This window comes from Strix uralensis, chromosome 32 (genome assembly GCF_047716275.1).
Source record: "Strix uralensis isolate ZFMK-TIS-50842 chromosome 32, bStrUra1, whole genome shotgun sequence".
NCBI classification, from domain to species: Eukaryota; Metazoa; Chordata; class Aves; order Strigiformes; family Strigidae; genus Strix; species Strix uralensis.
In genome coordinates, this window is record NC_134003.1 from 657,167 (window position 1) to 681,668 (window position 24,502).

Below are 24,502 nucleotides of genomic sequence, written 5' to 3' on the forward strand. Positions count from 1 at the left end.
GGCAAATTTATGTGAGCAGTGAGGTGTTTTCTAGCCACCTGCTCCCAAAAGGGCCTTTTTGAAGGGGATTGGGGTTCCCCTGTGCTTGGGCTGTGGCTCAAGGAGGAGCTCGGTGGCGTGGCGGATGCTCTTTTCTCCAGCTCTGTGCCAAGGCTCCCCGAGAATTTCCCTCCCGCTCCCCCTGGCTCTGCCTGCACATCAGAGCTGGGCTGCTCCCTCCAGCTCGGTTCGTCCCTCACCTCCAAAGCAACAAGGATAAAAGCTGGCTGGGGTGCAAAGGGCATGAAAACAACTTTCACAGAGGGAACACACTGGTAGAGAGAAGGAGAAGCTGGATCCCTTCCCGCTGAGCGCCGCTAAATCCAGGCGACGAGTCAAAAGCCTTGCTCAGAGCCTGGCAACGCTGCGCCGCGAGCTTTGGCTCGCTCTGTCAGCGAGTGGGCACTAAGACAGCAGCCCGAGGGACTGGCTGCCCCAAAATGCCTCCCCATATGCAGGCCAGGAGGGTGCCAACAGGCACGACCCCCCCCAGCTAACCCAGCTATGGGTGCTGTGGGGCCAGCGGAGGAGGAGAGGGGTGATGTGCAGTAGTTGAATCGTGATGAATTGATAAATTGGGCTTTTTTTTTTTTTGGAGCTAATACCTGTAAATCCTAAAAATATCTCCAATAGTCTGGGGGACTCTTTGATGGGTGATTAAAAGCCTTGAGCTTCATTTCCAGTATTAGTGGCTTAGCACAGCAGAGCCCTAATGTATGAAGGCAGCTGTATTTCTGATACTGCCCACGGAGACAAGGCAAAATTCATTTAATCTTTGCGTGCGGCATGAAATCTGTTTTTATTAATGGCTTGGGATTAAGGCTTCTCCAAGGAGAAAGAGAATCATGTCCATAATGCGGATCTCCGCCTCCCTGCAGCCATTTGCCCTTTGCTTTCCCAGCCCGAGGAGGGAGGGAGGGAGGATGCTGCTGTTGGTGTGAGGATCTGGGCATCTTCACCCATCCCAGCACAACACGCCTGCGGCAGCACCGGGGTGTGCGGTGACAGGATGGGAAGTGCACTTTGGAGGAAAAGAGGAAAAAAAAGAAAAGCTATTGTTTTGCTCAATGGTTCCTTATGGATAGAGCTTTTTATAAACAGCAGGGAACTGCCGGCCTTCCACAAGGGACTGGAAAACCAGAAGCAAATGGCTCTGCAAAGCAGGGGTTTGAATTGGCACCTGAGTGCTGGGAGCGAGCGGCACGTGGGAGGCAGCTCCCAGGGACAAGGAAGGGCAGGCGGGGACCGGGGTCTTTGGATCAGGCTCTACGTTCGCACACAGGCAGGAAAACGGCTCCAAGGCCAAGCTACGGCTTCTCCACGCCGGCGTTTCCCCAACTTATGAGCCAGGAGCCTCTCTCCCAGCAGAGCTCCTGAGGGGATGGGGCAGGTGGTGAGCGAGGGAGAACTGTGGCTTCCAGCTGGGCAACCCAGCTGTGGTCCCCGGCTCCCAAGCCCAGGCAGAAAATCCTCCTGTAAACACCCTCCTGCGCTCGCTGCAGAAATAAAATGAGCTGGGAGCCTGTCCTGCAGCTATTTCTACCTTGGATGGGCTCCTTTTCCAAGGTAAAATCGAGGCTGCCCAGCTGCTAATCCATCACCCCAGCCTTGGGATTCCAGGCACCCACAGGGTCGTTTGTTACTGTTCATTATCCACACGGCGGTGTGAGGTCTGCAGGCCAGATCGCGCCTTCGGAGAGGTCTGTGCAGCATCAGCCCAACAGCTCAGCTCCACGAAAACTGCTCCCGAGCCCTCAAGAGCCCGGAGGGGGATGCTCCAGCTCCTGCTCCGGGGCCGTACCGCTGGGATTCGTTAGTCACCGGAGCCTGTGACGGTGCCACTGTTGCACGGTCCCCCTGCCCAGCGGTGACACACGGGGCTGGGTCTGCGTGCAAGGGCGGGCAGGGTGTATTTTACCTCCTGAGCTTCCTGCTCAGGCCGCAGCGTTCGCACATCAGCTTCCTCTTCGCTCCCAGACGCGCCCGCAACTCCCGCCAGCCCCCACGGAGGATGCATCAGCACGACAAGATGCCAGGCTGGCGTTAACGGCGTTTGTGTCCTTTTGCGTGGTTACCGGGATGGAAGAAGCCGTCTCTGTTTCCCAGAGCCTGCTGGCCCGGTGCTCGCACAGCAAGAAGGGTTTCTCAGCAGGGATCAGCTGTAAAACGCGATGGTAAATGACACTTTTCTACCTAAATGGGTATTTCTGGGTTTCCTGGGGAGCAGCCGCTGTGCTGGAGCAACAGCAACTGTCGCGAGCTGGCCGGTGGCGGGGGCTTTGCCACAAAACCTGCAGGCAAGTTATCACCTCGTCTGCGAAGATATTTCGACAGAACCGGAGACCCAGGGCCAGGAGCGGGGTCCAACTCCCAGGTCTGGTGGGGAGAAGCTGCTGGGTGCCAGGAGAACCCCCACACCCCCCCTGCGCCAGTAGAAGCCTTTGCACAGGTCAGAAGAATTAAAACCATAAGGTGGCATTTCCAGAAGTGCTCGAGATGTGGCCGGGTGCTGCAGGGGGGGAGTTTTGATGTACTTGGCAAAGTCACCACCTCACCCAGAGCAGCCCTTGCCAGCGCAGAGCCTGGTCTCAAACCTGCGCAAGGGCTTAGAAACCCTTTCGGAAGTCAGGAGGTGAAAAGCGGAGAAGTCACTTCACTAAAAATGAAGCTGAGCTCGTTTCCATTTGAAAAATAACTGGATTTGGGTGAGAACCAGCGAGTGGCTCCCAAGTGAGGCCGGGCACAGGCACAGAAATCCCCGTGAAGTCTCAGTTACTCCAGATGGTCCCATCCAAGCCCCTCGCCATGGCTTGGTGTGCAATGGGCAGTGACACAGCCTGTTCTCCTCCTTCCCACTCTGCTGCCTCGAGGAACGTCGGAGGAGCTGGAGGTGGCCCCGGTTCCCAGGTATGGAAGAGGAACCGTCAACCCCACACTGTTCCCCGCAGCTCCTCTCCTCCCTCCGCCACACCAAGCCGCGCTGGCACGGGGCCGGGGAGGATGCTGCTTGCTCCAAAGCTGGCACTGAACGTTTGTTGAGAGCAACAGGTTTTGTACTAATTAAAGAGGAATCAATTAGGCTGCAAGATATTCAGCCACCTGGTGCTTCTGACTATTTTTTCCTCCTCCTTCTCTTTTTCCTTAATGTGCTGCTGCTGCCTCCAGGGAAGCCATGAAAGAAGCAAGATATGTTCCAGTTTCTTGCTTTCTTTTAGATTAAAAAATGCTGTTTGTGAGGAAATCTGTGTAGGCCGACCAATTAAAGTGCTGTACATGTCCCTGAGATCTGCAACCGGCATCTCCTGTGCCATCCATCACTGCCTCCAGCCACCCCTCTGCCTCTCCATCAGCGCGTGTCGCTGGCTCTGGCAGTTGGTTTGTGCTGCGTGAAAAAAATAATCCGCAGCGAATAAAGAAAAAGCAGCGAAGGAGGTGTAATAGGATCCCGTGGGAGGCACAAAGGAGTCCTACATGCGAGGAAGCCCTTCGGAGACCCGGCTGCGCCAGGCTTTCCCCTGCGAGACGGTCCTTTAGAGTCTCTCTGTGCTCAATAACACATAAATCAAGAGGAGTGGAAAGCAGCGGCTGCCCGCCCCGGGCGGCCCCCGGAGTTTGCCGAGTGCTGACCTTGAAGAAAATGGTGGGGTCAGCAGGGAGCCCCGCGGCAAGTACCGCGAGCGATGATGCGGGTGAAAATCAGATGCTGGCGTGGTGAGGAGCGGCAGGGGAGCAGCAGCGGTGAGCTCTGCCCGGGGCTGAACAAGACGCCTTTTACCCCTCCGGCCGAAGAAGCTTTTCCCACCCATGGCTCTGCCCCGGGGAGGGATTGTGAAATCCTTCCGATTTGTCTAAGCGCACGATAAAGCCCTCTCGCAGATAAATCAGATTTAATATTAAATATGAAAGGGAACAGCAAAGGGCAGAAAGGGGAACCTGGACTTGGATGGCGATGTAAAGGTCACAGAAAAGAGTATTAATGTCATGTCGACTGACACGTATTAGGAAGCTCCTTGAATTCTGGCGTCAGGGAGGATTCATTAATTTAACTAATTCGCTCTCTGGGTACCGCCGCATCAGGTGCGCTAATTCAGAGCGGTGACAGTAACCCCCTTCTCCTTGCTGGTCCCCCTCCAAGAACAAGCTCTGAGAAGTGCTGGGTGGCTCGAGGGCTGCCGGGGTCCCCGTCTGACACCCTCGCAGAGATGCTTTGGCCATCACCCAAGAGATGACAGCTCGGGAAGGCTGACCAGGCTGGAGCCACGCCAAGGAGAAGCGCCAGCATGTTTTGTGGTGGTGGGAGCGGCCGGTCTTCCCACAGCCCCTCTCCGAGCCGGAGGAGCCGCTGGCCATCGTGGCACCAGGCCGGAGGAGCCCACCACAGGGTCAGTCTCGCCAAGCAGTGATGGGTATAAAACCACGACGGATCAGCCCCTTAGCACCCGAGAGCTAAAGGTGAAGGCTGTGCTCACGTGGCAGCCCCTGCCTTGCGGGTGGCTGCGCCGCAGTCTGCCTTCTCCTGCCTATTTTTCAAGGGTACCTTTTGTAACAGCCGGAATAAAACCGTGCTGCTTCCCACCGCTGCAGCTGCCGTGGGAGTCACCGCGCCGGCTCCTTCGCCTGCTGCAGCTGTGCCAGCCCCACCTGCCTCTCCCTGCCAGGCTCCACGGCAGCTCAGAGCCAAGGACGAAGGCCGTCGGAGCACGCTGTCGCATCCCCGGATCACACCGATGCCAGAGGGGAATAAGCATCGCGTGGACAGAGGTGCCAGGAGACGTGGCTGAGTCCTCCCTTCCCCTCTGCTCCACACCGGGAGCTCTCGAGATGAGTAATCGCTGCTGACATCTTGAGAGCACAGACATGGCAGCTGCCGGGGCTGTGTCAAAGCTCAGGTTCGCTCCTTCGCTGAGCGGCGAGGAGCCTTGAGAGAAAAAGCTTGTGCAACGCCCTGGAGAGCTCTGCTGCTTCCCCAGCCAGGAACCAGCGCCTCAGGAGCAGGAGGGGGCAACGCGGGTGAAATTATCACTTTCTGGGAACCAGCACCTTTCTGAGGCCCCAGGCTCAGGTCGGGGCAGCATCTCCCACGCCTCACCTACACCGTGCTTATAGCTCCAATAAAAATCTATTGAAAGAAAAGAAAGTATTTTTTCCCCTCTGAGGGGAACCGAAGGCACTGGAGTTATGGAGATTTTTCCACGCCAGTTCCCAGCTGTGCATCTGTAGCCAGACACAAGGAAAAGCAACATTTGGGAGGACGTGGGAACTGACTCGGCCCAATTCTTCGCTCCACGTACAAGGAGCCTGAAGCGCTTGACGGGCGCTTCTGCGAGAAGGCCAAAACCTAATTGAACCTCTTGCCTCGGCAATGCGAAAGCAGAGCTTGCCTCTGGGGTGGAGGGGAGCAGGCACCGGCACGGCTAATAACACACCGCCACTCCCAGGGCTGCCTTCAATTAAAAAATCCAGTCAGCTGATTTAGGAGAGTAAGAAAATTTCGGCTTTGCAATCAAGCCGTCAGCTTTTAACTCTCTTGTAGGAACAGGCTGCCTTCGAGAGCAAGGAAGGGATATTTTAGAGTGTCTAATAAAGCAGTTTAAAATGAAACTCTGCAGAACAATAGCCTTAGCTGAGAACTGGCATTTGAACAGAAAGTCGGGCGGGGGAGCTGTGCTACAATTTATTTCCTCTCATTTCATTTCATAAGAGGGAAGCAAAACAAAGCAGACACCTGAGGCATCTCCAGCTGGCGCTGGAGATTTAGCAAATGCTGCCATCGCGCGGGGAAGCCTTTGCTCAGCCCCGGGGAAGCAGCGGGTTTGGGGGAGCCCCCGGGGGTGGAAGGGGGCCAGGATGAGCCTTGGCACCCTGGGGTGCTGGTGCTGGGTGAACAAAGGAGCCTTCTCCATCCTCCGACAGAATCTGCGGGGATAACGCAGGTACCCGCACGTAAGCCGGTTATCAGCTCCTTATCTCCAGCACAAATTGACTCGGCTTTGATGTCGGGAGGCTGCTGGAGCTTCTGCCAGGGTGAAGCAGACGCTGGGGCTGCGTTAATGCCGGGCCTTCGGCAGCCGGCACTTCTGCCAGTCCCCCAACCGTTCCTATGGAAACAGCTTGGGAGTCTGCCCGATTTTCCATAAAGAAGGACAACGGAGAATGAACTCCTATCGATTAAGTGGCTATTTGTCGCATTTAGGGTGTTGCAATTCGAGGAGATACATGGCCCCATAACGCCAGCTATAGATTATTTCACGGGCAGGGGATATCACGATGCAGCGAAGAGCAGCGTTGTAACCTTCCCATTCTGCCTTAACAGCAGCCAGGATGAATCACATTCACTGAGGCTGGGGTAAAGCTTGAGAGTGATCACAAGCAATTAAAAGGAGGAGAAAAAAAAAGAAAAAAAAAAAAGAACAGATTGAGGAGTTGCTCGTTGTTTGCTCCGCGTGCTGTGGAGTCATTCACGATTCGGCGGTGGGTGGGAGATGCTGATGTGGACGGGTAGTGACTGACCGCCGGCGTCTGCCGTGAGCCTCATCCCAGGCAGGGGGGTTTGTGCTCCCAAATCCTCCTAGGAATGAAGATGTGACCATATCAGCTGGCACAAGGGGTCTTTTTTTTTTAGAAATTTAGTCTCCCCATTACAAGAAAAAAACCCCCAAACCACAGCAAAACCAAACTGGGAAACGCAAGCCCCCAAATCTCTGAATCCAGAAATCATCTGAAAAAAAAAACCCAAAGCCTGAACAACCCTCAGCTTCAAAAACACGTCACTGAACGTGAGCAGCAGCCGAGCCTGGCAGTTCTGGGGCCTGACTCACCGTTTCTGCCTGCCTGCGGTGACTCCAGGCTCACTGAAATGCCTTTGCAAAGGTGCAGGGAAGCAGCCGCGGCGGGCGCGGGGTCCCCAGGCCCAAGGCACACGCACCCACCACCTCTCTGGGAGAGGCAGAGCTGCTGGCAGGGAGCTCACCCTCCTGTGTTTTGCTCATTCATGGACAAGTGTAGGCAGATGGTCCCCTAAAACACATCCAGAGCCCGTCCCTCCCGCCTCACCCTCTGCATCCACCCCCCTGGCAGAAGAGGGGCTGGGGACTCCCAGTGTCATGGTCCTAGACGGTGAAACAAAGAAATTCCCTCAATGGTAAAGTTTTTTTTTTTTTTACTGTTAAGCAGGAATTCTTTATTAGCAGCGCTGGGGCCACCCTGGGGATTCTCCACCATAAGAGAGTTAGTAAGGGACATCAGTTTACACACACACAAATCATATATTAATTAGATTTCTTAGAAAGGGGTGTCTTATGATAATGAGTTCCCAGAATTCATTTACATAGACTGAGCATGCGTAGTGAAAATAGGGTGAGGGGCTTCGGTGGTCGAGGGAGGAAGTAAGCAGTCTTCTGCACAGCGTTCACTAGTTGATCTTTCCGGAGCGTGCGCTGTGAAGTGAAGTCCAGGTGCCTCCTTCCTAAATCAGCAGAATCACAGAATCGTCTCGGTTGGAAAAGCCCTTGAAGCTCCTCCAGCCCCACCATGAACCTCACCCTGACCGTTCCCAACTCCACCAGATCCCTCAGCGCTGGCTCAACCCGACTCTTCAACCCCTCCAGGGATGGGGACTCCCCCCCTGCCCTGGGCAGCCCATTCCAACGCCCAACAACCCCTTCTGCAAAGAAATCCTTCCTAAGAGCCAGTCTGACCCTGCCCTGGCGCAGCTTGAGGCCATTCCCTCTTGGCCTGCCGCTGGGTCCTTGGCTCAAGAGACTCCTCCCCCCTCTCTGCACCCTCCTTTCAGGGAGTTGCAGAGGGCCAGGAGGTCTCCCCTCAGCCTCCTCTTCTCCACACTAAACCCCCCCAGGTCCCTCAGCCGCTCCTCATACAACACGTGCTCCAGGCCCTGCACCAGCTCCGTTAAAGAATCATCCTCCCTGTAACAGGGTCTCTGTGTCTCTTTGTCCAAACTCCCCTTATCTCATTCTGGGAGTTGCCCAAGTGGCCGCTGGAGGCCTTGACTCTGCTCTCAGTGATTTCCGTAGGGAGCCTGACGAGCGTTTTAATCTCACCTAAACAGAGAGACCTCAGGAAACAGCTGAGGAGTCAGGAGCCCCTGAGAAACAAATGAAGCAAAACAGTTTAGTCTTAATAATCATCAGAAATTAATTTGTTTGAGCTCTTTCATTCCCTTTCAGGCACTGGCAGCCTCCGAGCTCGCGGTGCCGGTACACCTCCCGCCTGGCACCCAGCGCCGTCGCCGCCTCGGTACTCGGCTCCCTCTGCCAGATGGTAAATGACACACAACTATTTACACGCACGCAGCAAAGCAGCAGACAGGAACAATCTGTTCTCTGCCGGTAGTTTTCTAACTCACACGATTAGGAGGGGTTTTGCCCGTGAAAGGGAGGATCTGCCAGGACCAGAGGCTGTGCCTGGTCTGGGACGGGGGAGGGGAATGTCACCACCTTCCGTGGGACAGGGTGGGACGGGACTCAGGCCTCGACTGGAGGGGCAGCTCCGGCGTTATAAAACATGTATTAAAATGGGGGTGAGGAAAATGGGGAGCCCGTGGAGGAAGGAGGAGCCCCATGGGGGAAGGGGGCACCATGGCGAGGCCCACAGGAATGGGGGGGGCCTACAGGAGACAGCAGAGCCCCCTCCATGGTGGTGGGGCCGCACAGGGCACTGGGTACAGAGGGGCCATAGGGTAGATGGGGGGCCATGGAGTTGGGACACCCCCCCCCCACCCTCACCCCCGATCCCACCCCCCGTGGGGTCCCGACGCCCCGAGGCTACGAGGGCGGCGCGCAACACGCATGCGCGGCTCGGCGGGGCGCTGTCGCTGCGGCGGGCGGTGCCCCGGGGTACAGCGGGACCGGGGGAGGCTGCTGCCTCCCAACCGGGGGAGGCGGGGGGGTTGCGCAGCCTCTCCCACAGCGGAGCGAGCGAACCGGGCCCCGCTCGGCCCGCGGTGGCGGCACGGCCACGCGTGGCCCTGACTAAACATGGCCGCCGCGATATGCCCTGAAGGAAGATGGCCGCCGCGCGGCTGGCTGCACCCCGCGCGGGCGGGCGCTCGCTTACGTCATCACCCTGCGCCGGCCGCGGCGGCAGCGGCGGCAGCGGAGGGGGTAAGGGGGTGCGGGGGGGGGCGGCGGCAGGGCCGGACCGAGGCCTCGCCCAGCCGCTAAAACCTGGGCCCCGGGCGGGCCCGCAGCAGCGCCGGGGGTGCTTATGGGCCTCCTGGGCGGAGCCGAGCCGCCTCCCCGGCCCGCGGGTGTCCTGCGGCTCCCGCCGGGCCTGGTGACACGGGCGGGATGGGGCCGCGCTAGGCCGCGGCGTGACCGTGTCCCAGCAGCCCCGGGGCCCTGTCGGGGCCGGGGTGTCCCCTCCTCTGCGCGCTTCGCAAGCGGAACGCGTGGAATAAAGTGTTTTCGTCGGTGCCGCTCTTCTTGAGTCCCGTGGGACCGGGCGCGGTGTTGGCGGCCCTGCCCGCACGGTGCCTCCGGGGACCCTGGCCGGGCCCCTCGCGGTGGCTGCGCTCGGGGAAGCGATGGGACATGGGTGCGGGGTAGCTCGTAGCCTGCCTTGGTCGTTGGGATTTTTATTTTTTTTTTTAGGTGTAGTTTAAGGGGACAGCCGTTCCCGTAACCCCTCTCCAAACCGGGAAAGCCCCAAATCCTGCCTCCCGCAGGGGAAAGAGCCGCGTCCCCCCTCCCCCGCTGCGAGCTCCCCGGGCGGGGCGGGGAGAGCGCTGCGGGAGCGGGAAACGAAACCGAAACGGAGCTCGCAGCCATCTTGCCGGGGTGACCGGGTGCCCGCCTCCCTTCGCCGGGAGATGTTCTGCGGGTCGGGGTTTCTTTTTTCCGTTTATTTCCTCTCAAAGTAGGGGAATTTGGCGTATGGATGAAACAGAGGTAAGAGCGTTTTTTAAAACCCCTCTTCCTGCCTGCCAGGATTTTTGTCCTGCCTTTGGCTCAGGGGTCGGTTTTAAAAGGAGTTCACTGAGTAAGAAGGACAGTGCCCCACCCCCGCCTCGGAGCTGGGAAGGGGGATGCCCCCCAGCACCGCGCATGGAGCCCGTGTTTATCGGGGTTGGTAAAATAAGTCATGGTGATGGGAACTGGGTGCAGTGGGAGGCTGTTACTGAACTTATTTAATGAAAGAGAAATTTAAGTTGGCCTTGAGGTGTGTTTGATGAAGTTAGGGAGCTTTGTGAAGGTAAGACCTGTGTCAGTCTGTGTTTGTGAAGGTCGGTGGCTTAAAGAGGTCACTGCAAAGAAGGTAGGACGGGGACCTAGCAGCAGGTATCCGTTGCATGTTTTTATCCACTCAGTTTCACAACCAGAACTAGAACATATCCTGTGCCACGTTACTTATTTTTAAAAAGCATGTTGAAAGCTTAGACTTATGTCCTGTAGGTGAGGGGAGTGGCACAACTGTGTGTGATACGAGTGAAATTTGGGCTACAGCCCCCCCCAACTTTTTATATCGTTGCCAGCTGCACGCCTATCCGATTTCTCTGTGTGTTATCACTTTACTTCCCCTGTGGTGTGATGCTTTACATCTGCGGGTCACGTAATGTCCAGGGAGCAAATGACATCTGGAGTTTCAGACTGTTTTGGCCATGAGTCTGAAAATTGTTACAAACCTGTTGCAGCTCTGTTCTGTGTGACTCTGTGAGCTCCTTCTCCTCGCGGTGCCCCCTTCTCCTCGCGGTGCCCCCTTCTCCTCGCGGTGCCCCCTTCTCCTCGCGGTGCCCCCTTCTCCTCGCGGTGCCCCCTTCTCCTCGCGGTGCCCCCTTCTCCTCGCGGTGCCCCCTTCTCCTCGCGGTCCCCCCGTTTCTCCGACTGCAAAGCCTGAGATTCTTCTCTCCCTCAGGGCAGAGAAGTGAAACTTGGTTTGTGTTCCAGAAGCACAGGGTGAGCTTCCACGGAAGGCATCATGAACAGACAAACCGCCCCAGTTTAGCTAGCTTGAAATTCAGTCCAACAGGAACAGAGGGTCACTCTTATTAACGCTGTTTCCCGTGGTTAACTTTGCCCACGATTCCTGACTGCTGGGTTCTGTGCAGGACAGACACACTTTGCTATTTGTGTTTACATGAATGCTTTAGGCTCGGTAGAAAACAGGAGAGCTTGACAAGGTGAAGATGCTTGAAATGCCTCGGTAACAGGGGAGCTGTTTAAACTGCACTTCTGGAATCCTAGAGTTGCATGAATAGGTTCTGAATTGTGTTTTTTTTTTTTCTCCTAGCAGGTCCCTGTTTAGGACGGGAGAGCGCAGAGCGAATCGCAGCTCCCTTCTGGCGCCCGAGCAGCCCGATTCACGCGCCTGTCCCAGCACTGCGCTATGAACAGAGGCGCCGGTCGAGGCAGAGGCTCATATTTTACCCGCTCAAGACGTAACTGCCCCGGCGCTAATCAAGGTTTTTTTAACCGCCCTCATACCCCACGAGAAACTAACTTTTTACACCGGCAGTTCCTAACAGAGCGGGACACTGAAGTCTGTTTGCTTCAGGGACAGGGATCACACGGTGAATTGTGCGTCGGAAGCGTGCGAGCTGTGGGACCGGCTCCTGCAGAGGGATGGCGACCCAGCAGCAGCGGAGCAGGATGGCATAAATTTTCCAGCCAACGTCCGAGGGTAGAGAACTCGCCACGTTATTGCCCTCCTCAGTACCATCATCAAGAAGACTCGGAGGGAGATTCTGACACCATCAGGCTGAACTTCCAGAGACTGTCTCTTGCCGGACAAGACTGCGAACAAGAAATTCTGAATATTTTCAGGCAGCTTGGGGAGGGGAAGACTTGTACAGTTCATGATCTCACACGTAAGCTTAAAACTCAAAAGAAAGAGGTCAACCGGATATTGTATAAACTCTTCAGAGAAGGCAAGTTGCACAAAGGAGGAGAGACGCCGCCGCTGTGGAGGATTGCCGGCGCGAGCACAGCGAGAGAAAGAAGCCCCGCGAACCACAGCAGTGGTCACCCAGGTCCAGCTTGTGAGAGCAGAGGAGGAGAGAGGAGCACAGTTGGCTCAGGAGACGCCGATCCCATGATGGCTGAGACAAAGGACAAAATCTGTAACTACTTGTTCAGCGTGGAAGAAACAACGGCGCTCAACCTCGCCAAAAACATTGGGTTTTCGAGGGCCAAGGACGTTAACGCCTTTCTTAGTGCTCTGAAAAAGCTGGGAGATGTCCACAAGCAGAACACAAGCCCCCCACGGTGGTCCCTGACGGACAGGAAACGCAAGCGGATGCAGATGAGGCTGAAGGCCTCTGCGGTAACGCAGGTGGTGGATCCCGCTCCTGAGCTAAGTTTTCTACCTTCCTCTGTTCCTCCGTGTCCCCAGGAAACGACCGGAGCTTCACCAGCAGTGACAGCATTGGAAGAAGAAAGTATAGAAAACGGGCAGCAGGCTTTGGGGCAAACTGATCAGAGCGATGCCAGTGACACGGAAGGAGCCCTGCCCGAGGACACTAAGCCCGAATTCTCCAGTTTGAGTAATTATGATAACTCTGAAGACGGCAAGTGGGCGATGGATGATATCCCAGATAATCTGAACACTATCAACAAGCAGCCCGATGAGTCAGAATCCATCATGAATTCCCAGTCTTCCCCCAGTTACGCTGCCCAGTTTGAGACTGCTTTCCCATGTACACCTGTAGAGAAACTGATGGCTTGTCAGGAGAAGAACCCAGTGAGTGGCCTTACTGAATATTCCCAGTACACGTACCAGCACTGTGAGTTTGCCATGCTGGAGCAGAGTGGACCCTCTCACGAGCCACGGTAAGAAAATGTCCTACCTTCCCTGAGCTGTCTTTTTGCTTAAAATGATCTGACTTCAATTAACTTCACCCACTCAACTTTGTCCCGAAGGGCCGCTCATTAATGTTTGCCTCATTTCAGAAGGATTAGCCTAGTTGATTCCTTGCAGCAGCTTAAAAAAAAAAAACCCACCAACAAAACAAGGGTAAAATTTAACCCCAGGTAGCCCAGTTTTGGCAACCCTGCACCTCATCTTGAGCAGCGAAGGTGGGGTTCGTCTCTTCAGCTGGGTCCTGTCTGATTTAATCACTTGGCTTTCGGTTTGATTGTATAGTGGGAAACTGGTGTTTCTCTGCTGCCTCTTAAGATGCTCTGACCCTGCAAGTGGTATGAAGGGAGCCCCAAACGAAGTGCTTAGGTGCAGGTATCCTGGGTTAGACGAGGTGAGCCCGCTCTGGATGTTTCTGTGGTGTAACCGGTCAGAGCAGAGCACGTGGCATGACGCTGGGGTTTGCAGAGTCACCCTCTGGAGTCCTGCTTCCCCTTGTGACATCGTGGCTGTTCTGAGCACCAGCGAGACGGTGAAAAGCGCCATATGTGCCACGCTGGAATATGTCAATAGATCCGCTAGACGGGAAAATTGGCCTACTTTCTAAAGATGGAGTCCCAGGCAGTTTTGTTTGTTTTGGGGTTTTTTTTGTAAGGAGGAATCTGAACGGACTCAGCCCCATAACCCCTCCCCAGATCTGGTTTGACCCGTTCTTGTTGGAAGTCGGTTTCCTCTCTGTGGGGCTGGAGGACAGAAGAGGAGCCGTGTTTGTTAGAGTTCACAGGGAGGAGAGAGACAGAAACATCAAAAGCAAGAGGTTTACGTGAGGCAGCACCTCTCTGAGATGGTGTGAACGCACTGGATAGCCAGCAAAAATACCAGAGGGCTGAGTGACCCCAGGTGACCAGGTGCAGATGGAAGAGCGCAGCCTGCTTTTAAGCTTTCTTCATCTCTGTGCAGGAGACATAACCCAACTGCTCTTTGTGTACAGACGTTACCCGTTTCTGGTGCTTGTGGAACAAGGCAATTCATCCTCTTCCTCCCAAACAAAATCTGGAGCTGCTCCACTGTAATGAGCAGCTCTGGAAACGCGGTGAAACGAGGCCCAGGTGCAGAGCTGTCGGGGCATCCTTGGTATTTTTGTCTCCTGCACACGGCAGCCTGGGTTTGCTCTCCCAGCCAGGAGCTAGCTGTTCCCTCTCACTTGAATTCCAAAAGCAGCTCTGAAAAGACCATGCTTTTGCCTCTTGATTTACCTCCTTGGTTTTCTCTTTCAAAGATTTAAGTTCCAGGCAGTGATTAACGGGCGCCGATTCCCACCAGCAGAAGCAGGGAGCAAAAAACTCGCGAAGCAAGAGGCAGCAGCTAACGCCATGAAGGTGCTGATGAGCGAAGCAGAGAATGGAAGACACAGTGGAATTAAATGCGAAGAGCCGTTTCCCTCTGACAACTCTGAACCAGAATTGGTGAGTCTCGTTTTCTTTACTTGTGAGGCTGGTCAAACAGTGTTTGGTCTCAAAATCACAGAATCATCTAGGTTGGAAAAGACCTTGAAGATCATCCAGTCCAACCATTGACCTAACACTGACAGATCCCAACTACACCAGATCCCTCAGCGCTAAGTCAACCCTACTCTTAAACACCCCAGGGATGGGGACTCCATCACCTCCCTGGGCAGCCCATTCCAACGCCCAACAACCCCTTCTGCAAAGAAATGTTTCCTAATATCCAGTCTAAACCTTCCCTGGTGCAACTTGAGGCCATTCCCTCTTGGCCTGCTGCTGGGTCCTTGGCTCAAGAGACTCCTCCCCCCTCTCTGCACCCTCCTTTCAGGCAGTTGCAGAGGGCCAGGAGGTCTCCCCTCAGCCTCCTCTTCTCCACACTAAACCCCCCCAGGTCCCTCAGCCGCTCTCCATCAGACCTGTGCTCCAGACCCTGCACCAGCTCCGTTGCCCTTCTCTGGACACGCTCGAGTCATTCAATGGCCTTTTTGGAGTGAGGGGCCCAAAACTGAACCCACTCATCGAGGGGCGGCCTCCCCAGTGCCGAGCCCAGGGCTCACATCCCTTCCCTGTCCCTGCTGGCCACGCCAGTGCTGGTACAAGCCAGGATGCCATTGGCCTTCTTGGCCACCTGGGCACACTGCTGGCTCATGTTCAGCCGGCTGTCAATCAATACCCCCAGGTCCCTCTCTGACTGGCAGCTCTCCAGCCACTCCTCCCCAAGCCTGTAGCGCTGCTGGGGGTTGTTGTGGCCTAAGGGCAGCACCCGGCATTTGGCCTTATTAAAACTCCTACAGTTGGCCTCAGCCCATCGCTCCAGCCTGTCCAAATCCCTCTGCAGAGCCTCCCTGCCCTCAAGCAGATCAACACTCCCACCCAACTTGGCGTCATCTCAAACGGGTTTCCTCCATTTTCCTGCCGTAGCCTTTGCAGCCAGAGCCAGAGCCGTCATCTGCGCCAGCTCATCTCAACCTGCTTCCTGGGAAGCACCCCATCAGCATCTTAATGGAGTACGGACAGAAATCGGGGAACACGATTGAATTCCAGCTGCTCTCTCAGGAAGGCCCACCTCATGATCCTAGGTATGGCCTGTCGCTGTCGGCTTTGGGGAGGATAGAAACCCTTTCTTTAATATCCTTCCTCTTCAGCACGCTGCCCACGTTCCCGGACTCATCGCTTCCCTAGCTGAGTGCTCCTCTTATCCCAGGAGTCTGGGCATGGCTCCTCCAAGACATCTGCCTCCAGAAAGAGACCAAAACCAGTGCCCTTTCTCAGAGAAAGGATGCTGTTCCTTCTACCAGAGCAGGAACAGGTTCCTGTACCCTACCTGGTAGTGCTCTACTGGGATTATTTAGGGCCATTGTGGTAGATTTAAATTGGAGATAACCCAGAAGGATTTAACTTGAACTGGGAGAAGGGGATAATAAACAGATCGAGACACCTGTGCTTAATGCTTTTCGTATGCTATAATGTCCTGTCAGGTTCAGCTACTGTGTGAAAATGGGTGACCAAATTTTCCCTGCTGTGGTAGGAAACAGCAAGAAGGGAGCAAAGCAAATGGCAGCAGAAGTTGCTGTGAAGATTCTTTCTGGAGAGTCTGTACCTCATGTCTTGCCTGAACAGGTACACAGAGCTTCTTTATAAGACCCAAGTGTTTTGGGTTGGGTCCCCCCCTCCTTTATTTCATATTCTACTGGATTTCACCCCACAAGGTCACGTGCTGGCTCTGGCAGAGATTTGCTGAGTGCTCTTGGCCTGCGGTAGTACCAGCTGCTCGATATTTAACGGCCTTCTCCTGTCTAACTCTGCTCTAGCCTGCTGTGAAGCCCCACGGTGAGCAGTCCGTGCACAGCTGTGGGCCGTGGGTTGTCACTCCGGATGGATCCAAGGTGGTGAAAACGAAGGGTGCCGGGGAGCTCATCAAATACCTGCATGTCAATCCTGTCGGTGGCCTGCTGGAATACGCCCACTCCAATGGGTTTGCTGCAGAGTTCAAACTCATCGACCTGTCAGGACCTCCTCATGACCCCAGGTAAGTAGCTGCATCTGTCTAGGAGGAACTTCTGCACTCTTGCTGGTGTCCTGGAGAAAGAGCAGAGAACGCAGAATTCCTGGTGCAGTTTGAGATGGCAACAGGCCAAGCCGCTGCCTCTGCCAGACCTCATGTCTGGATGACAATCGGCTACCCCCTCTCCCTCTCCCTCTCCCTCTCCCTCTCCCTCTCCCTCTCCCTCTCCCTCTCCCTCTCCCTCTCCCTCTCCCTCTCCCTCTCCCTCTCCCTCTCCCTCTCCCTCTCCCTCTCCCTCTCCCTCTCCCTCTCCCTCTCCCTCTCCCTCTCCCTCTCCCTCTCCCTCTCCCTCTCCCTCTCCCTCTCCCTCTCCCTCTCCCCACTGAGAGAATTTAAAAACCAGCCTGAAATCCCGAGGTTTCTTGGTTTCTCAGAGGCGTGCTGCTGTCTTTGTAGGTTTGTCTATCAGGCGAAGGTTGGAGGCCGTTGGTTCCCAGCTGTAACCGCACACAATAAAAAACAGGGCAAGCAGGAGGCGGCTGACGCGGCACTCAGAGTCCTCATCGGGGAAACGGAGAAGAATGAGCGCATGGAATGGATGAACATGACCGAGGTAAATACTCTTCCTCTAAAGCTGGGACTGCTTTTGTAGCTCTGCCTGTCCTGTGCCTTTCAGTCCAGCAGAAAAACGCCTTTAAGATCAACTGTGAGATCTTTGTTCTCTGAAGGTGTAGATAAGTTTTCCTGAAGTGGGTTAGATGTTTCCTCAGGGCACAGACGTACTCTTCCCTCCTGCTGGTTTCTGCTTTTAGGGCTTAATTACCATCAGATTCTTCCACAAGCTACTGAAATGTGTTCCTGTGGTGGAGCAGGAACATGTTCATTTTTAATTCTGTGACTTTCCCCCCCCCCCCCCCCCCCCCCCTTCCAAATTCCTTCATGCTGCATTAAAAATCGTGTGTCAGCTCAAAAACTCACGCATCAGATAAGAGCAAAGCTCTGGTTGTGTCAGCATGGCTGTCCCAAACCTGTGCTGCTTTAAATCACACTTAGAGTTTTGTGATCTCTTAAAAGCCGTGTTCCAGGCTGCACAGCTGAGCACAGCAGCTGTGGCTCTAAATAGAAAAGCCATCAGGGGGGATTTGTCAGTCAGCAGTGCTAGAGGAGGCAAGTGCCCGTCTGCGATGGGAGTGACTGTGCAGTCTCCTCGCAGGCAGCCGGAGAAGGAATTCCTCCAAAGCCACTGACAGATTTCCTGGCTGAGTCTCCGGGAACAGGCAAGATGGGTTTTGTCCCTTTGCGATGGGGGTTTCCCCTGGCAGTCTTGGGAGGCCATTCCTCAGCCCATTTTGCTGGCTGCCAGGAAGACAGCTTGCTGCTGTCTCAACGATGTGCTCAAAGCTGAACTCGAAGCCTTGGACAAGGTTTATCCCAGAAATACCTAAAAGCTTCACCCGCTCCTTGCCACAATTGTTCTCTTCTCTCTATAAACATTCAGTGGGGCACTTTTTTTTTAAAAAAAAAAAAAACTGAAGTGAGATGAAGTTGGACTAGCCTTGTTAATGTCTGCCCTTCCAGTTACAAACGGCAAAGCCAGCTGCTTTCTTAAAGCCTTTGCCTTGCTCTGTGTGTTCCTCAGCACCGCAAGGTGTTGAGGGCAGGTCCCTGGAAAGCTGTAAAGTCCGAGGGTTGTGCTCTTGTTTACTGTCTGTCTCGGCTGTTAATCTGGACAGTCGTGGCTGCTGGGCTGCTCTGGCACAGCAGAGCCTGTCAGAGACAACAACTCCACCTCTCCTTGCAAAGTCAAGTCCATGCGCTCAACCCAAAACTGCGCTGCCCGTAGCTCATGTTTTCTGTCCTCCTGTTGGATGGCTGTGCCTCGAGTTAGCTCCTTCTCGAGCTGTTTTGTTCCGTGACCTGCTCGTGATCTCTTAGCAACCCTGCTCTTGTGCCCCCGTCGCAGCTCCCGGTGAGCGGCAGCACCCTCCACGATCAGATGGCGATGCTGAGCCACCAGCGCTTCAACACCCTCACTGCTCGCATCCAGCACAGTCTGCTTGGGCGGAAGATCCTGGCTGCCATCATCATGCGGAAAGGAAATAAGGGTCTGGGAGCGGTGGTCAGCATCGGAACGGGTACGAACAGCTTCCAGTGTAAGCTGAACTCTTACCTTCCCGCTAGGTTCCCTGTCAGCACCCGCCAGGGAATGGCTGTTGCTGTAGGAGAGGACAAGGAACGTTCCCAGGCCTCACGTGGTGTCACAAGTGATCTGGTTAGACAGAGAGAACAAAGCTAATGTGCCTGCAGCTATATTGCCCTTAATCTTTGCTTGCGCTGCAATGTGCTGGTCTGTGCATCGGAGCATGGATTCCCCACGTTGCACAGCACAAGATCCCCCAGCTTCTCTCGGCTGCACGGACCTTAGCTCCCTCCTAACCACACTTCCACCCGGACTGCTGGGCTGAAAAGGAAAAGGGAAGGGACCCTGCCCCTAAATTTGTGGCAGTTTAAGTCTCTGCTGTCCCTAAAGCAGTGTGCATGCTCTTTGTCCCTTTATTCTCCTAACTGCTTGGATCAGGACAATGATTTAATAGGGTGCTGCTGCTGCTCGGGAGCCCAAAGAATTAAAACTTGAAGCCAGATGAAACCCTCCCTCTTTCTGTGAAGGTGTGTGTTGACTTGGACGCTTGCCTTTTTTTTTTTTTTTTTTAAATTCATTTCAGGTAATCGTTGTGTCAGAGGAGAAGAGCTGAGCTTGAAGGGGGAGACAGTGAACGACTGTCATGCAGAAATCATTTCTCGAAGAGGCTTTGTGAGGTGAGAGAGGGAGAGGGGCCTGCCAAGACCCATTCGAGAGGGGTGTAGCTGTGCTGAGGGAGGCTGCGATCCTCTAACGCTACTGTTTACCCATGTGTTGTTAAATAGAGGGAAGTTATTTCTGATAAGAAGGGGCCATGCCTGAGTGGTGCCCAAATTAGTACCGAACTGGAAACTTGCCAAGAGCCTGAGGGCCGCATCTGATGTACTTAAAATAAAGCGTCTTGCAGAGGCTGCTTGGCCGGCGCGTGGTTCCAGTCTGAACGCGGCTCTGTCTGAGCCAAGGCGCTGGGAGATCTGCAGGCCAGGGCCCCTTTTGGCCTCTCTGGATCTGGGTGTAGAAGGCTTCAGGAAAACATATCGAATGTGTTTGCATTGATAAGTCAGAAACCCTTTTTCATCGGTTGGAAAGGGTTTTCCCAACTAAACTGCACGATTGTTCTCCTCTCTATAAACGTTCAGTGTGGCACTTTTTTCAAAATGAAGTGAGATGAAGTTGGACCAGCCTTGTTAATGTCTGCCCTTCCACTTACAAACAGCAAAGCCAGCTGCTTCCTTAAGCTTTTTTCTGCTCTGTGTGTTCCTCAGCACCCCAAGGTCCCCGGAAAGCTGTAAAGTCCGAGGGTTGTGCTCTTGTTTGTTGTCTGTTGTGGCTGCTGTGGCACAGCAGAGCCTGTCAGAGACAAGAACTCCACCTCTCCTTGCAAAATAAAGTCCCTTGCATGGGCTCTGCTTGAGGAATCTCTGTGAAGCTGCAGTTTTTCGTTAGTCCTTGACGCTGTGTTGGAGACCTCAAGGTTTTTCCTTGTCCCTGGACAGAAGCAGCCATAAAAGACCCAGTCATTGTAAACAGATCGTGGGGTTGTGTTACTAATACTGCTTGTGTTCAGCTGCCCGTGGGGCTGTTCACCCTTAATGCAAACTTGGTGCTGACTAAAGGTGCTGGGCTAACCACCTTGAAGTCTCCTTCACACTCGGATTGGATGCACGCAGGCAGCAGCCAGCCAGGCTCCTTTCTCTCTCCTGCCAGTGCTCTGCTCACCTGACAGAATGCTTATTTTCTATCGTGTGGCCTTTGCATGGCAGGAAATCTGCTTGATTTCATGCCTTTTCTGTAGCATCAAACACTATTCCTCAGCTCCTACATATTCTCAGCCACGGCTCCTGGTCTTCACTCTCCTGCGTGACAGCAGAGTGCCCAGGTGTCCAGGAAGGCCAATGGCATCCTGGCTTGTACCAGCACTGGCGTGGCCAGCAGGGACAGGGAAGGGATCTGAGCCCTGGGCTCGGCACTGGGGAGGCCGCCCCTCGATGAGTGGGTTCAGTTTTGGGCCCCTCACTCCAAAAAGGCCCTTGAATGACTCGAGCGTGTCCAGAGAAGGGCAACGGAGCTGGTGCAGGGTCTGGAGCACAGGTCTGATGGGGAGCGGCTGAGGGAACTGGGGGGGTTTAGTGTGGAGAAGAGGAGGCTGAGGGGAGACCTCCTGGCCCTCTGCAACTCCCTGAAAGGAGGGTGCAGAGAGGGGGGAGGAGTCTCTTGAGCCAAGGACCCAGCGGCAGGCCAAGAGGGAATGGCCTCAAGCTGCGCCAGGGCAGGGTCAGACTGGCTCTTCGGAAGGATTTCTTTGCAGAAGGGGTTGTTGGGCGTTGGAATGGGCTGCCCAGGGCAGGGGGGGAGTCCCCATCCCTGGAGGGGTTGAAGAGTCGGGTTGACCCAGCGCTGAGGGATCTGGTGGAGTTGGGAACGGTCAGGGTGAGGTTCATGGTTGGGCTGGAGGAGCTTCAAGGGCTTTTCCAACCCAGATGATTCTGTGTGATTCTGTGATCCTGTGACAGGAGCAGGTGACTTGGTGTGACAGAGGCAGAGCTGGGGACCCCGCCTGTCCCGGGCACGGGCAGTGGTTGGATTGAAATACCCCTTGTGTGAGGAGCAGAGCAGCCCTTTTGATGTGATGTTGTTATTTTCAGGTTTCTCTACAGTGAGCTGATGAAGTATGACCCGTCTAATCCTTCCTCTGCAGAAGAGAGCATTTTTGAGCCAGCGGGAGGGAAGAAACTCAAAATAAAGAGCAGCGTTACCTTTCACCTCTACATCAGGTTTGTACGGAGCCGTGCAGGGAGTGAGCGCTGTCCTGCTGTCGCACCCCTGGCCCTGGCTGTTTTCTGGGAGTCGGTGCTAACCCGGGCAGCGTTTGTTTTCTAGCACAGCACCTTGTGGAGACGGGGCGCTCTTTGATAAATCCTGCAGCGATCAGGCAAGCGTGGTGGGACAAACCCAGCATCAACCTCTCTTTGAGAACCCCAAGCAAGGCAAGCTGCGGACCAAGGTGGAGAACGGTGAGTGTGTTCGCTCCCTGCGCGGTGGGATGGCTCCAGCCCTCTCCACTGAGCCTTCCTGGAGCTCCAGAGTTTCCTTCCCCCTCTCTGTGTGGTGCTGTTGTGGGGTTTGAAGCGTTCAGGAACCAGAGGAGGTGGGTGAAAGGGGTGGGGACATTAGAGAGAGGCCCTTCTCCTTCCCAGTTCTGCCTGTTTGACTGCGAGAGCACAGCTGAAACTCGCTGCAAAGCTTCTATGTCTGTGACCTCCCTTTCGAGCGCTATTTCATTCTGCTTCAGCCACGTTAAAAATGACTCCTCTGCAATCAGTGCCGAGTTCCCTTTTTCTTGTGATACTAAACCATTCCCAGAACCCGGTGACAGACCGACTCCAGAGGTCACGCCACGCCTGTGCGCAGAAGTTTCTCGTGCAGTTGGCTGATGGGGTTTGGTTTTATTGAACATCTGCCTCTACAGAAAAGCTTTTTTTCTCGTCTCCTGTGCAGGGGAAGGTACCATTCCTGTGGAGTCGAGTGACATTGTGCCCACGTGGGATGGGATCCAGCATGGGGAGCGGTTACGAACCATGTCCTGCAGCGACAAAATCTTACGCTGGAATATACTTGGCTTGCAAGGGGCGTTGCTGTCGCACTTCATGGAACCGGTTTATCTCAGCTCTGTTACACTTGGTACGAGACCTGCTGGGCCGGGCTGGATGTGCTGCCCCGCTCCCTAGAACTGGGTGACAAAACCTCCCTTCCCCAAGTGGTGGAAAATCTTGTGGGAGTAACAGACTGAAACGTTGTTCTTGGCAGAGCTGTGCCGTTTGGAAGTGAAAAGGGAGTTTGTGGATTTTACGCTGTGGGTGGAGTGGGTTTTTCTCCAAAGTTCTTGATTTTTTTTTTTTTTTTAGAAGGCACATGTGATCTAGGAGGGTGAGACAGAAATTGCCTGTTTGTGTCTTCGCTGAGAAATGTTGCAGTCTATAAACCTTCATCTTACACACCCAGGGTACACGCAGCTGATGCAGAAAGCTCGCGGCCGTGTGGAGCTCCTGGGAAGCGCTGTGATTCTCGGGGTTTGGCCTCTCCACCCCCTGGTCCCTAATTCCTCCCCGTCTCTCTCCGCAGGTTACTTGTACAGTCAGGGCCACTTAACACGCGCCATCTGCTGCCGCGTGGCGAGAGACGGGAACGTGCTGCAGGAAAAGCTCCGGGCTCCGTATCGCGTGAACCACCCTGAGGTACGGCGGCCTCAGCGCCGCCTTCTCCCCCTCTCCCACCTCTGCCCCGGGGTCGGCACCTCGCTGAGGCGCTTTGCAGCGGGGTCGGGGAGGTTAACGGCCACAAACCTGCCCCTTTGTGTCATCCCGCAGCGTCTGGGGGTTCCTTAGTCTGGGAAAAAGGAGGCCGAGGTCGCCCCGCCGTAGCCTTCAGCTTTGTAAGAACCCAGCGCTTGCTGCTCTCAGAGTTTGGGATGAGCTGAACCCCTGCCCGCGGGGCTGGAAGAGGCAGGAGGCTGCGCTCACCGGCGAGCAGGACCAGAATTAAACCCTCTTCCCTCACACGCAGGTTGGGCGAGTCAGCGTCTACGACTCAGCGAGGCAGACGGGCAAGATGAAGGAGTCTTCGGTGAACTGGTGTCTTGCTGATGAAGGCGAAGTTGAAGTCTTGGATGGCACAAAAGGGAAAGTAGATGGGTAAGAGGAGCCTTTCCTGACGCTGCTTTTCTGTTTGGGGACGGGGAGGGGGGACAGCTCTGAAGTCACGGATGTTCTAGCGCCGGACGTGTGGGGAGGGTTGGAGGGAGGAATTTCAAATGGGTGTGAGCGAGAACTCTTGAAGCAAAACAAAATATTGCCCAGCCCCTACAGCAGAGCCCCACTGAGCCGAGAAATCCCACAGACATCCCGTTGTGGGTTTTTCCCTGAGCCCCCTGCTCCTCTGTGTGTCACGTCTTTCATTGCTGCCGTTTTGTGTTTTTTTTTTTTTCCCTCCTCAGACCAAAACTGGAGGCATCTCGTGTGTCCAAGAGGAAAATGTTCGCCCTGTTCCAGCAGTTACGTGCCAAGAACAACCGCAAAGACCTGCAGAACCTCTCGGTGTACTCGGATGCCAAGGAGGCAGCCACGGCCTACCAAGAAGCCAAGCAGTGCTTGTTCAGCACGCTGGAAGAGATGGGCTACGGCAGCTGGATCCGCAAACCCCAAGAGGAAGATAATTTCTCTTTCCCTGATGCATAACGAGCCGCTGTGCGTGGCGGGGGCGGGGTGAGTGTGTGCGGGGGGGGGTGCGTCCTCCTTTCACCACCTTCTTTTTGGAGTGGAATCGGGAGCGTGCAGCGGTTTCCCCCGTAGGCCTGGCTGCCTTCTGTCTCTGCTCTTGTTACCCTGAGACCCTCCCCTTTCTCTTTTTAAAACATGCATGAAAATGATTGTCTTTTTTTTTAAGCTAGGGCAGTCTCAGTCCCTGTTTGCTTTTATGATTTTGTCTCATTTTTTTTAAAAGAAGGCACAAGAAACCAGAGGGATTCTCGGACTGCAAGCTCAAAACCTTTGGACTGTGCACTACAGATCCCTCTGGCAGATTTTCAGGCAAATTTTCTCTTTTGAGAAGAAAAAAAAAAAAACAGCAGCTGACTGGCTGGTTTTATGTGTCTATCAGAAGGTGGCTGGCAGCCCCTCTGAGCTGGGCCACGGGACTGATCTCTGCAAGACGCCAGCAGGACGAGCATAACATTCCGCGTTAATAATTAAAAAAAGAAAATTTCTGTATTATTAGCTGGCTCTGTGCTGTGGGTGTGTTAATTCCTGCGGGTGAAACAGGGGCGCTGGGTGGAGCGCGGGGGGTTTGGAGAGGAACCGAGGTGAGTTATTTGCTAAATGGTGAATGGATCCGTGTGGAACCGCGGCAGTTGGGGATTCAGCCTCTTGCCTTAAGCCAGGGGCTCGTCCAGCAGAATTTGAGCCCTCAAAGGTCTTGAGTGGCTGGAGAGCTGCCAGTCAGGGA

The 24,502-nt window shown here is 54.8% G+C and overlaps 1 protein-coding gene and 1 long non-coding RNA gene across 5 annotated transcripts; one reads left to right on the forward strand and one right to left on the reverse strand.

Moving 5' to 3' along the window:
* Window positions 1-7,208: 7,208 nt before the first annotated feature.
* Window positions 7,209-8,758, reverse strand: LOC141936364 (uncharacterized). The gene is made up of 2 exons (XR_012626728.1): window positions 8,100-8,758; window positions 7,209-7,504 (listed from the first exon to the last, which is right to left on the reverse strand). It is a non-coding gene; the product is annotated as an uncharacterized LOC141936364 (long non-coding RNA).
* Window positions 8,759-9,086: 328 nt separating this feature from the next.
* ADAR (adenosine deaminase RNA specific) lies at window positions 9,087-24,273 on the forward strand. Of its 4 annotated transcripts, none has more exons than XM_074853067.1 (15): window positions 9,087-9,161; window positions 11,290-12,824; window positions 14,132-14,318; window positions 15,279-15,436; window positions 15,836-15,977; window positions 16,169-16,386; window positions 16,819-16,975; window positions 18,326-18,497; window positions 19,086-19,179; window positions 21,148-21,276; window positions 21,383-21,516; window positions 22,001-22,183; window positions 22,625-22,737; window positions 23,066-23,193; window positions 23,496-24,273. In XM_074853067.1, the coding sequence occupies exons 2-15, from the start codon at window positions 11,383-11,385 to the stop codon at window positions 23,734-23,736; spliced, it is 3,498 nt and encodes a 1,165-aa protein (XP_074709168.1). In that variant the 5' UTR covers window positions 9,087-9,161; window positions 11,290-11,382; the 3' UTR covers window positions 23,737-24,273. The 4 variants fall into 4 exon arrangements, with proteins under 4 accessions (XP_074709168.1, XP_074709166.1, XP_074709164.1 ...); XM_074853065.1 differs by having other exon boundaries at window positions 9,092-9,161; window positions 11,287-12,824; XM_074853063.1 differs by lacking the exon at window positions 9,087-9,161 and adding an exon at window positions 9,200-9,947 and having other exon boundaries at window positions 11,287-12,824.
* The last annotated feature ends 229 nt before the right edge of the window (window positions 24,274-24,502 follow it).

Coding starts and splice junctions, on each gene's coding strand:
- ADAR (XM_074853067.1), top strand. CDS start 11,383: ATGAACAGAGGCGCCGGTCGAGGCAGAGGCTCATATTTTACCCGCTCA. Junction 12,825..14,131: donor GGACCCTCTCACGAGCCACG/GTAAGAAAATGT, acceptor TCTCTTTCAAAG/ATTTAAGTTCCAGGCAGTGA. Junction 15,978..16,168: donor CTCATGTCTTGCCTGAACAG/GTACACAGAGCT, acceptor ACTCTGCTCTAG/CCTGCTGTGAAGCCCCACGG.